This window comes from Xiphias gladius, chromosome 5, assembly GCF_016859285.1.
Source record: "Xiphias gladius isolate SHS-SW01 ecotype Sanya breed wild chromosome 5, ASM1685928v1, whole genome shotgun sequence".
Classification (NCBI taxonomy): Eukaryota; Metazoa; Chordata; class Actinopteri; order Istiophoriformes; family Xiphiidae; genus Xiphias; species Xiphias gladius.
In genome coordinates, this window is record NC_053404.1 from 14455199 (window position 1) to 14467233 (window position 12035).

General features: G+C 42.1%; 1 protein-coding gene across 2 annotated transcripts; it reads left to right on the top strand.

The window, feature by feature from the left end:
- The first annotated feature begins 2323 nt into the window (after positions 1-2323).
- Positions 2324-6192, top strand: zic4 (zic family member 4). 2 transcript variants are annotated; one of them, XM_040127207.1, is made up of 3 exons: positions 2324-2750; positions 2859-3479; positions 5753-6192. In XM_040127207.1, the coding sequence occupies exons 1-3, from the start codon at positions 2324-2326 to the stop codon at positions 6190-6192; spliced, it is 1488 nt and encodes a 495-aa protein (XP_039983141.1). The 2 variants fall into 2 exon arrangements, with proteins under 2 accessions (XP_039983141.1, XP_039983140.1); XM_040127206.1 differs by having other exon boundaries at positions 2324-3479.
- The last annotated feature ends 5843 nt before the right edge of the window (positions 6193-12035 follow it).

Sequence of the window (12035 nt, forward strand, 5' to 3'; positions counted from 1 at the left end):
CTAGTGCGTAAAAGAGGCGTTCTAATTAAATGTTTAGTGTCATGATCCTAATGCGTTTCAGTCATACTGTAGAATTTAAAATGGCTACCAGGAGCTATTTAGGATTTACAGTGAAAGCAGCCAAGCCAAAGCAACAAAAGCATCGTTTTACGAGACCTCTCTGCAATATTCAGCTTTTTTGTTTGGGATCTTACAATCCCCCAGCTTACTTGTTTCCAAGAGTGAGTGCGTGCAGAACTTGGACCAGAAATAGCACTTCAAAGTTTTGCATTTCGCTGCTGTGATGCCTCTGATGGCTACAGCTGTGAGCCTCATGAACCCCATGCGTAAAGGCCACTTAATGAACATCTTTTGGATCCCTCATGTCTCAAAATATTGCCTTAAAGTCAAACGTGCTGGATTTGACGCTGTCAGCAAAGATTTTGACAACTCAATTCAGGGAAATAACCGAAGAATATACTTTTAAAATTATTTTGTAGTACAAAAATACTAAACACGTGACCGGGTGTCCTGTTATTCAGCACATTAAGTTAATTACTTTAGTGTAATTGCTATTTCTGACAACGTCACATTCAGTTGTCCAAAAACACAAGTTCACATCATGTGCAGTTCATTTTCTTATCGACAAAATTAGAAAAGACAGTCTAAGGGGGTTAAACATTGACCAGCAACTGTGACAATAAATTTAGGTTGCAGTCTTACAGCCTTCACAAATTACTTCTGATCACCGCAGAAGTCGAATAACACTTATTAAACATTCACCAAGTGACCAGCGCTGTATGTGACCTTTAAGTTCATTTCACGCAGTAATTTGTTTTTGTCTGCAACTACAAAGAATAAGCGTTCAAACCAAACATTCAGAAAATTCTGAAGCGTAACTCCAAAAACCTAAACAATAAAGTAATAACTGCTAATCATAAGAGTATCACTAGGGCAAGACTAGAAAAATATTTTATATTACCTAGTTGTGATACACAAGCAAATCAGTTAAAATTTCGGCCATGCATGTTTGTTTCAGAGTCAGTGTTCACCGTGCTGAAGACTATATTCCATGTACGGTAACATCCAAACATTATTCGACATTTTAATGAAAACACACTGGATTTTTAAAATAGTCCCGTTCGTCGACTGATGGTTTAAAAAGACAGAATCCATGGACAAATAAGTATCAGTGAGTGGGTGGTGATTTGTAAAACGGTGCGGCATGTTGATATAATCCTTAGCTATTTACATCTCCATTCTAAGCATCCACACAAAAGCAGAAAATAGTTGCCAAGATAAAGTTTTCATACTTTGTAGGATAAGATTATAGTAACCGATACTTACAGTACACACGTTTTATTTTGAACTTAAGTCTGCAGCGGCACCACCTCCTGTGACCCTCATGTGCTGCTGTCCTGGGTCTAAAGCAAAATTACCCCGGATCATAACAACAGGTCCCGTCCGTTACATTTTTTTTTTTTCCTCGGGACAATGGCTGCAGCTCGCCCTATTCTTACTTGGTACACACACGGATCCCTCCCTAACCCTGTCGACGCTGTCGTACGCGCTGAAGGGCAAACGGTTGGATATGTAAATATGATTATTTATCAGAGCACATATTAATAGTGCGTACTCCGGACTGTTTTAAACTCCCACGTGGAGTTTTCCTTTGCTTAATTTGACAAGTTTTTCTCCGCTCACAGCGATCTTTAGCGTGCGTAAAGCTGTGCGCAATTTGTGCGTAAAGTTGTCCTTCACACGTTGCGGGGCAAAATGAAGATATCAATGCATTATTTCTGATCCTTACAACCTTTATAGTGACAACATGCATACTCTTGCGAGGAAGTCTGTTTTGTAATCGCATGATCAAGTGGCGAAATTGCTGTTTCATAGCCGCGCCGCCTTTGTTCGCTGCACAAAAAGAAAGGCGATAGTAGATCTGGATCACCTTTTTAGAAGTTTTATGTACAATAACCTTTGCATAACAACTATTTTTGCCCAGCGTTGCCTGAGGCACTGCGCATGCGCGCTGGCTGCTTGCTGTCACTAAGACATTTTTCTTCACGTTGGAAACTGTCACTGGTGACGTCAATCACCGAGCTCTGACCAATTAGAGCGCAGGGTGATTGTTTAGCTCCACGGGCTGCTCGCCTACCATGAATCTCTATTCAGTATCAAAGCGTCCTGCTGCTGCCTCTCAACCGAATGGGATTCCATGAAGTCTGCGGATAGACTTAACTTTGTAAAGTTTTTTTTCTTTATTCTTCATTGCGATTAAAATATATTTGTCATCATCATTATTATTTTGCCTGCTGTCAAGTTATTCTAAAATTAGGAAGTAATGAGCGTGGATGCAATCGGAAGCCCCGTGATGGACCCTACGTTTTCCAAACGGAACACGGCGCTGAGATTAGTTGACTTGGCGGGGGCTCACCACCATCACCATCATCACCACCATACCCCTCAGAGCGTGACAGGCTTCCCGGGGTTCAGCAGCCATCCACACTCAATGGCTCACTCGCACCCTGGGGAGATTACTGCGGAACCCCGCCTGGGGCCGAGTCCATTCGGGCCAGAACACATGGGGCACTCCGCGGCCCTCAAAATCAGCCCAGCCCATCATTATCCCCACCACCATCACCACCACCACAATCATCATATGGCAGGCCACAGTGAAGTGGTCTCCAGTCAAACGGGAGCTTTTGGTCCGGTTCAGGCGACATCGGTCCCCTATTCTATGTCTCACACGGCCCAGGCTTTATCCGCAGGTAGGGATTTCTTCATCCGGAGAGATCTGACAGCTCAAGCCATGCCAGTACTGACTGACCAGACTGCTGGTTCAGCCTCTCACCACGGAATGTTTGTCTCAACAACAGGTAGCTATACCGGACACTATGGTCATCATCCTGACGCTGGGAACCATACCCTCTTCTCCGGACTCCATCACGACCAGCCTTCTAGCGGATCACCGGGTGGCCAAGCGTTGAATGGACAAATAAGGTTAGGACTACCTGGAGAAATGTATGTTAGGTCTGATCACTTGAGTCAAGTGGCAAGCTCCAGGGCTGATCCGTTCTCCGCCTCGCCTTTGAATGGCTACGGTGGTCTGAATCTGAACATGAATCTTAGCGCTCACCACCACCACGGAGCCGGTGCTTTTTTCCGCTACATGAGGCAGCCGATAAAGCAAGAGCTGATCTGCAAGTGGCTGGAGCCGGAGCACTCAACGAAGAAACTTTGCTCCAAAACTTACAGCACCATGCACGAACTCGTTACGCATGTGACGGTGGAGCACGTTGGAGGACCAGAGCAGGCGAACCATATATGTTTTTGGGAAGAGTGTCCGAGGGAAGGAAAACCATTTAAAGCAAAGTACAAACTTGTAAATCACATTCGAGTGCACACCGGGGAGAAACCGTTTCCATGCCCATTCCCTGGCTGTGGGAAAGTGTTTGCAAGATCCGAGAATCTTAAGATTCACAAAAGGACGCACACAGGTCAGTTGGTATATATTCATAAAAAGAATGTTGAAATTGCACCATGATATATAAAATACGTTTATAAAAGTCACATGTTGAAATTCAGCTATAGGCTCTGCATAGTATCCAGACCGAAGTAAGCAATGTTTTGCATAATTTCCTGGTAATTTTTTTATTAGGTTTAATTTTATTTCCCGTTGCTTTTAAGCGTTTAAAATATACTCTGATGAGCCAAGGCTATTAATCATTCTGTGCTGCTGATGCACCAGGACGCAACACCTATGGGTCACCTGTTTGTTTTGAGTTTGCATCAGTGCTCGCGTGTTTCACCAAGGTTGAGCTTGGGGGATTATGCTACAGCTCACTCAGGCGTTTGACGCTTCAGCCTCTGGTTTACACCACAGCACAAAGACTGAGGCCCAAGTCAGGTCTCGTCCAAGTAGCTTACTGTATGCCAGACGTGACTGGCAGCAAAGCTGGAAAGGTGCATCTTCACATTCAGTCACAGATATGAAGATGTTTTTATTTTCCTTTTTTTTCAGCCACCTGTTGCTCTCGTTATTCGGTGCATCCATGCATGAGCCTCTATTTCAACATGTAGTAGTAGCAATACTACTACTACTACTACTACTATTAATAATAATAATAATAATAATAATAATAGTAATAATAGTTGGTTGGATTCATTTAACTACTACATTTAAAGCTACAAGGAAGGGAGTAGTTTAATTTTACATATGTGTTGGAGTATAAGTTTTATATTGACTCTGTTTTCCAAAAGCGTGATATGACAGTACGCATGGTGAAATCATAAGCATGCTTTTGGAACGATCAGCACTTTATAGCCTTTAGCCAAAGCAACAAGTTGACAGTTGCAGACGGCTAAAACAATTCACCAACAGGCGGGCAGAGCTGACTGCATCTACCGTGACTGACGTGTGTACAATGCGGCTGGAATCAGCAGCTGATTTAACTTTAAAAACATATGATGGTACAATATGGCTGCTCGCCTCTGTGACCCTGTGACGTGCTGTGGAGCTAGGGAGGAAAAAAAAAAAAAAGCCCTGAAAATGTCGAGTCAGACCTGTAAATTAACACAATGTCTACATCCCCTTTTTCGGTGGCTGCATCGCACTCCCCCTCTGCTCCGTTTCTGCACCTTATGTATTATTCATATAATTTGCTCACATTAACTAAGTACAAATCTGTTAAATTATTTCTGTGTGTTGACTCCCAAGGGGCCTGGTCTTTGGTATCATGTTTAAAACCTATCCGAAAGTGTGGTTATGACTGGGCCTGCCCCTGGGGTCTGTTCCTCAACGGTTTCTTGTACTACACTAATATCCTTGATTGGCTCTCTCAACCCAACAGCCGAAGGTCAAATTGATATTCAACCCGCAAGTGTAATTAGACAGAGGCAATTACATATTCTCAAAAGCTTTAATCGGAGGAGAAAAATCAGCAGTGGATGATTTCCGTGTAATTTATTCAGACTGTCTTTTTTTTTCCCCTGGTTATAATCAGGTAGAAATATTTGTTACATAGAAACAAAAGTAGATCCACCCCATAACCATTTGCAGGATTCAAATAGGAGACAGGCTGCCTTAACTTACAGTAGGTGAAGCCTGAATGTGGCAATACTTTAATTTGAAGTTATTTTCAGTTGGTATTAGGCCTTCTTAGTGTGCTCTCGTAGCTTGTCTGTTTTGACGTATGTCTTGATGCATGCAGACACAGAGTATGGACCCAGGACCCATGGACAGTGGGGGTTCAGCCCTTCTGTTTAGAGCAGACCGAGACTCATGTCAGGTCTGTCCGAGGAGGCAGACTTTAAAAAGTGCAACCACGTTCAGCGTACCAAAGTGTGTTTACTGTAAATGCACAACACGTTTTTCAAAACTACATTTGAAAAATTAACAAAAGAAGCCATCAAAGTGGCTGTAATTGTGCCCGTTTTTGTTGTTTTGTTTTGTTTTGTTTTTTACTTGGTTTTTTTTTTACATTATTTTTTAAATCTACTTTTATTTTTTGGTCACAGATACTTGGATACTTGTTGCTCAGTTATTTTAAACACATGTATGCTCATAAAGGCAGTTCAGTGTATTTAAACATTACAGATTTGTCGAAACAACTATGAAACTGCTAGAAGTTGGGCGGACATGGTCTCATAAAAAGATGAAATAGATCGATAAATACGTGCCATGATGCTGTATGATGAACACCAAACGTCAGGTTTTTAAATCTTTCATTTGTTGATTTTTATTTTCTTTTGCCGCCATCACTGTTCACAGGTGAGAAGCCCTTCAAATGTGAGTTTGACGGCTGCGACAGACGCTTCGCCAACAGCAGTGACCGGAAAAAGCACTCCCACGTTCACACCAGCGATAAGCCCTACAACTGCAAAGTGAGAGGCTGCGATAAGTCCTACACACACCCCAGTTCCCTGAGGAAACACATGAAGGTGCACTGTAAGTCCCCCCCGCCCAGTTCGGGCTACGAGTCGTCCACCCCGTCCCTGGTCTCCCCCTCCTCAGACTTGGGCCGGGAGCCAGGGGGCTCCTCGGTGCTTTCGGAGCCGGTGGGAGCCTCCCAGCCTGCGAATTTAAGCGAATGGTACGTATGCCACAGTTCTGGTGCCAGCGGCGCCCAAACACCACCCAGCGGGCCCTCCACGCCCGACCCCACAGACGAGCCACCTTACAGAAACCCAGAACCGAGGACCGCGTTTTAACCCAATTGGACTCAAACGCGGGGCCAGAAGTGACAGAACACATTTACTTTCAAAAGCTTAACCATTAAAAATGGTTTGGCTTTGGTGCCTATATGCCTGTGAAGGCCCACTGGTCCCCCTTTTTTTTTGGATGAGCCACCAAACCGACACCCAGAGCCAAGAGACACATTTTAACGACATTGGAGGGAAATGTGCTAATTTTAAAGACGTGCTAATTTCCAGGCACAATAAAAGAATATATTTTCAAACCTCAGCTATTCAAAATGGTTGGCTCAGTGCCTATTTGCCCTCACGGCCCACTGGTCCACTTGTGGAGAGTGTCGTATAAATCCGTTAGACTATGTGATACATTATTGTAGGCTAGGCATGTTGGTGTAAAGTTATTTTGTAAATTCGAGTTTTGACTTCAATATGTTTTTTTATTTATTTTTAAATCTGATATTGAAGGAGTTTTGTAATACCGAACCAAAGTGCATGTTTCAATTGGGGCAAAAATGTACATTTGTAAATTTTGTAAATTTCGATGTGTTGATGTTGATAGTTTTGTAAGGATCTGTCTCAAAGCAGGTTGTTACTGATTACTGCAGTTATTTGTACAAAACATTTGATGTTTACAGCCTTTTGTTCCCCATTTGTGCAGAGGGTCAGGAACTGAAATGTTTCATAAGCCTTCATTTATATACAACCGTGAAATTCTAAATGTTTTATCAAAATGGGCATTTTGTGATTTTGTATCATTGTCGTCAATTTATTTTTTCTTTTTGAATATTCTTGAAATCGAGCGGCACTCAAAATGCGTACCGAATTGCCTTGTAATTTGTGAGTATTTTGAATAAATCTTGTATGACAAAGGTGAAAACGCTGCTGAGCCATTGAGGTTTATGAAATTTTAACTATCTTAAAAGTGTACGCTTTTGGGGGGAAATATGTGCAACATTCCTTTTAATGTTACTTAGTATGTCTTCTAAAATAATATTCCCATAAAAATTAGGGGGGGAAAAATTGTTGCTTTTACCTACACAAAGCTAGTAGGTAAGGTCCAGTGGGGGACCTTTCTAAAGTTCTTCTTAGTTAAAACAAACAAACAAAAAACAAAAAAACCCCCCAAAAAACAAAACAAAACAAGGGAGGACTTAAATTGTGCTCCACTCTCGTTAAGTCTTACTTTCTCAGCTGAGCTGTGGTTTGATGCAGACGTGGGCAGAGTCTGATGAAAGGCTACAATATTCTGATCCAGACTTCAAAGAGCATTTCGTACAAAGAGCCATTTTTTCACGACGGTGAATCCTCATGGTGAATTAAGATTTCTATAGCAATAGCCAAGTCAAACTCAAATGATATGGGGCCAAGTCCGTGGACTCAAAAGCCCGTTGTAAAGAATGTAATATTTGCTTCCCATGGGGTAGGAAACGGTAATCTATGTCTTTTATATTGCAGACTAGGGCAGTATAAAGAAGAAAAATATATTCTTTTGCTCTAGGCCTACTTTACGACAATCAAAGGAGAAGCCGCTAAAATGCAGTTGTCCCAATCCATAATAGACTTGCATTGCAAGAGGGCCGAGCTGCTCAATAGATACATTTGACCGTAATCATATTTTAGGCTCTTGGCTGCCTATAATGATAAGTGCACGTTTCAGTAATAAACGTGTAAATTAATTTTTTCAGCTTTGAACGGTGAGACAGATATTTTTTTCAGTAGTGTTTATTAAAAATGAAAATTGTGAATTTCACTTGAAGAGGAGTGAAAATATGTAGCTAACCAAAACAATAATAAAAAAAAAAAAAAAAAAAAAAAAAAAAAAGTTGTGTTGTAGCTCTGTTTTACTGGGAAAAGCTTTTTTTTGCACCGGCCTTTACTGAGGCAGGAGTGGGCGAAGGCAACAACGCCACAACTCCTCCGATACGTTTATAAAGTTTGGTTAAGTTTCATGACAGTTTGCTCTGTAGAAGAGGCCCAGTTGAAAGCAAAGATTTAACACCAAACCGACCAAATAGAAGAAGAAGAAGAAGAAGAAGAAAATGATGCCTCTTTTGGCACCAGCTCTTGCGTGTAGAGGGAAAAAAAGGAAGGAAGGAAGAAAAAAACAAACAAAAAACAAAAACAACAAGATAGTTGGATCTCAATTGAAAGTGGGAGTCTTTGAAGTGGAAGTTAATATCAGAGGGATTCTTCTAGGTCGTCTGAACAACGTTGATGACACGGAAAGCCTTTTGTCACCGATTTGTTGGGCTCCTCTCTATTGGGCCGTCTAAAGCTTTTAGTTCCAGTCGTCAAAATGGACAATTACTAACTGAGCCGCCTAAAAACATTTTCCATTCAGCGCTGAAAGTGAAGGATAAGCGACAATGAACGGGGTGTTTCGTTAAAAGAAGAAGCGAGAGAGGGAGAAAGTTAAAACACAAGGTCCGTGCGTCAATTAGGTATGGCACACTCTGCATTTTTTAGCCACAGTATTTCGGAATTTGATCTTTACTGCAGGCAGAGATCAAAGAAAAATGGCCTTGAATTCATTTGGAAGCTACGAAGAAAACTAAAGTCATGGACCAGCGCTGCGGAACTGTGCACGTCTGCTCTGCGCTAGTTTAGTGGCCCCTACGACTAATTGTTTATGACTTGGACCAAATATAAACATCTTGTCTTAAGTCAGAAATTGAGCTGGTACAAGCAGGATTAGAAGGGTTTTTGTTGGACCCAAAGACCTTGCAGAAAGTGTTGGGTGAACAGGCGCGCTTGTACCACAGCAGAGATAAAATACGACGGCTGTTTGCTTTATTGTAAAAGTTATGTTCCCGGCGTGCAGACACTGGTTACCCCAGGAAGTTAGAACTGTAAGAGAGGATCTTTTAACAACTGATCCCGTTGGGTTCACTCATCGGGGCTTCCCACCTTCAGCTGAGAGACATCCTCTGATCTGATATCAGCTATGGGGTCAAGAATCAAGAGCAGGTGTGTGTGTGCGTGTGTGCGCGCAAGCGCGTGTGTGTGTTGGGGGGTGGGGGGGTCCACTTGAGCAGCAACATTGCACGAATGCGAGTGCACTCCAAGAAACAAAACAGGAAACTGATGGCGGCATTGCAGTTTCGCAGGAAATACATTTTGTCATTCATTACAGAGTAGATGGTTTAAAGAAAAGAAAAGAAAAAAGAAAAGGGGCGAGGTTTTCAACTGACAAAGCGCAACGAAAAAGAAATGAGAATCCATTTCATTTCTTGCGAGGCCCTCTCACCACCACCGCCGCATCCTAAGGCTCATTTGAGTGTGAAATATCATTTCTTTGTAAAATAATGGAGGCGGTAATCCTACTTCCGGAAACTGTCCGGCATTATTGAACAAAGCCCTTTTAATAGGGGGATTAGCAGTCTAGGAGTAAAAGCCTCGCTCGCCCTCCCTCCACACCACCCTCCTCACCCCACACCCCTTTCCTCCACGCTCCAACACCACCATCAGCCCCTCCAACACCAACCAGGTCATAATTATCAGGAATGAAGTGGCCGAAATTGGCATCTGAAATAAAGAGAGCGACAGAGAGACAGGTGCAATAGAGCCAGCAGAAACAGACCGGACGACAGTCTGGAAACACTGGGGAAAAACATGCATTGATTTCGCTATGTAATGTGGTCAATAAATAAACGAAGGTGTAATAAAAATGGCTCTATAATTAAAAAAAAGTCTCACTACTTTACAGTTTTCATCTTTTTCCCCGTTTAAATATTGTTATAGTGTTTTTCTTCGTGAAGGAGCACTGCACTTTATTTCTTAGACTATGAAGGCGCGCAGAAGTGAGGTCAAAAGGCACACCCACAAGTTAACTACAACCATAAAGCTTGTCAAAAATATTGAATCTTTTATTCTGATAATATCCATGGTTGGCTTCCGAGGGGGGTTTACAAGATCCCATGGCTGTGATGTGTAGGCTACCGCGAGCTTCCGTCATAAAGATTTATGACGGCCTCTAAAGCTAAATGAACTGCATTGCGCGTATTAAAACAGGTGAGCGAGCAGAGTTAAGGCAGGTTTGGGGCTACACCCCTGCGGCAGCTTTTGTATCTAGAAGGCAAACCACACATACGTCACTATCCTGGAACCTGGGAAAACAAAAAAAACAAAAAAACAAAACAAAACAGTGGCCTGTAACACCTTATAGACCGCCCCACCCCACTCCTCCACCCCCCAGGCTCTGGGATTACTGTCATCCACAGATTTCAGTGAACTAAATTATTTTACTTTCATAGATGAGCAGGCTCCCTCCAAAGCGAATCAGCCCGCCGGGTAGCCTATAGGCCCGAACACGGATTTCTAACCTCCTCCACATAATATGGCGGAATGTGCCACATACTTCACACCTGCACTCTGAATAGCAGCTCTCTTTCAGTGTACGATACGCCTGTTGGCCTTGGTCTCAATGCAATTACATGAGAGAATCAGCGACCCGCTTATTTGGACTCTTTTGATCTAAGATCTCCTCCTCTCACTTGATCTCTCAGTCTCAGATGAAGGCTATCTAGTTAGCATGAGCTGTGATGACTTCTTTTATCAATGCAAGATATTATATAGCAATCATGAGCAACGTGAGGAAACATATAGATCTAAAATTGTAGGAGTCTATGCAGAAATTATGTGTGCATGTGCATATGAAGAGGGAGAAAATTATGGGGAGGCAGCCATTTTTGATACGGCAGTAATGGAATAAAAGAAAACTCTTTCAGCGGCAGGCAATTTCAGTTTGAGGCTTTAACCATATGTAGGCTAAAGTCGCTCTCAAAGAGAACAGCGGGGCTTAGTCTGTCAGTGAAAACTTGATTGCCACTTTTCATTTCAGCAGCAAATAATAATAATAATAATAATAATAATAATAATAATAATAATGATGCATACATTTTGAGCAATTATTCTGGGTAAAAAAAGAAAGAGCGTAATGGAGAGTAGTCAAAACCCAAGAAGCATTGAGGCACAATATAAACCAGTGATCTGATGACGCACTAGATTCCCTCCCGCTCATTTCTGCAGAGCTTTAACAGGCTTATCCTTTAAAATGATTTCTCATTCAAAAGAAAAAACAAGAGCAACAACAACCAAAAATAAACGAACAAAAAACAAAAACGCCCAAGCTGTTTATTTCAAAACTTAACACGAATGCAAATATTAGTGGCTGGGCATTATACACTGTCGTGTATGGGCTACACATGCTCAAACTCCAGGTTCATGAAAGTGGGCCATGCATCATGTAGAATAAACGATTCTGAGTTTGAGGACTTGCCCTTTGGCGATTAAGTGGATCTGACGCACAGTCGTTTATCATAACTCGAATTGATCATCTTCCGCTGACCTCTCTGTGATCCGAGAGTGTTCGGTGACACTAATATCTAACAAAAGCAGGAGTCATGGCGAACAGGTGTGTTAGGGTCCGTGGACATTTGAACAAAAATACTAAATTCTGCTAAAAGCAGAAATGTTAAGGCTCCAGAGGGTTTATCCCCCAAGTCTTCCGCACAGTTCTACACTGAACAAAGCGACTCCAACTTAAAAAAACTGGAGATAGCCAGGGCTGTTGAAATAAAAATGAAATGACTATTTTTCCTGCTCTGCACTGGAAGTGGTTCACAAACAAGGAAATGAGCCGTTTTAGGACAACAACCTTCCTACTGATTTAGCCAAAGCCATAATGGCAAAAGTGCGTTTACACACTCGATAAAAGAGACAGTATATCATCATATATCAAAATAACACAGAGTGTTAGGAGATGCAAATGCTGTCAGCATTATGAATCATTGGTTTATCTGCACTATTTCACACGTCAGATGGGAAATATGTTCCAAATAGACAAGCAAATGCACAGTTTG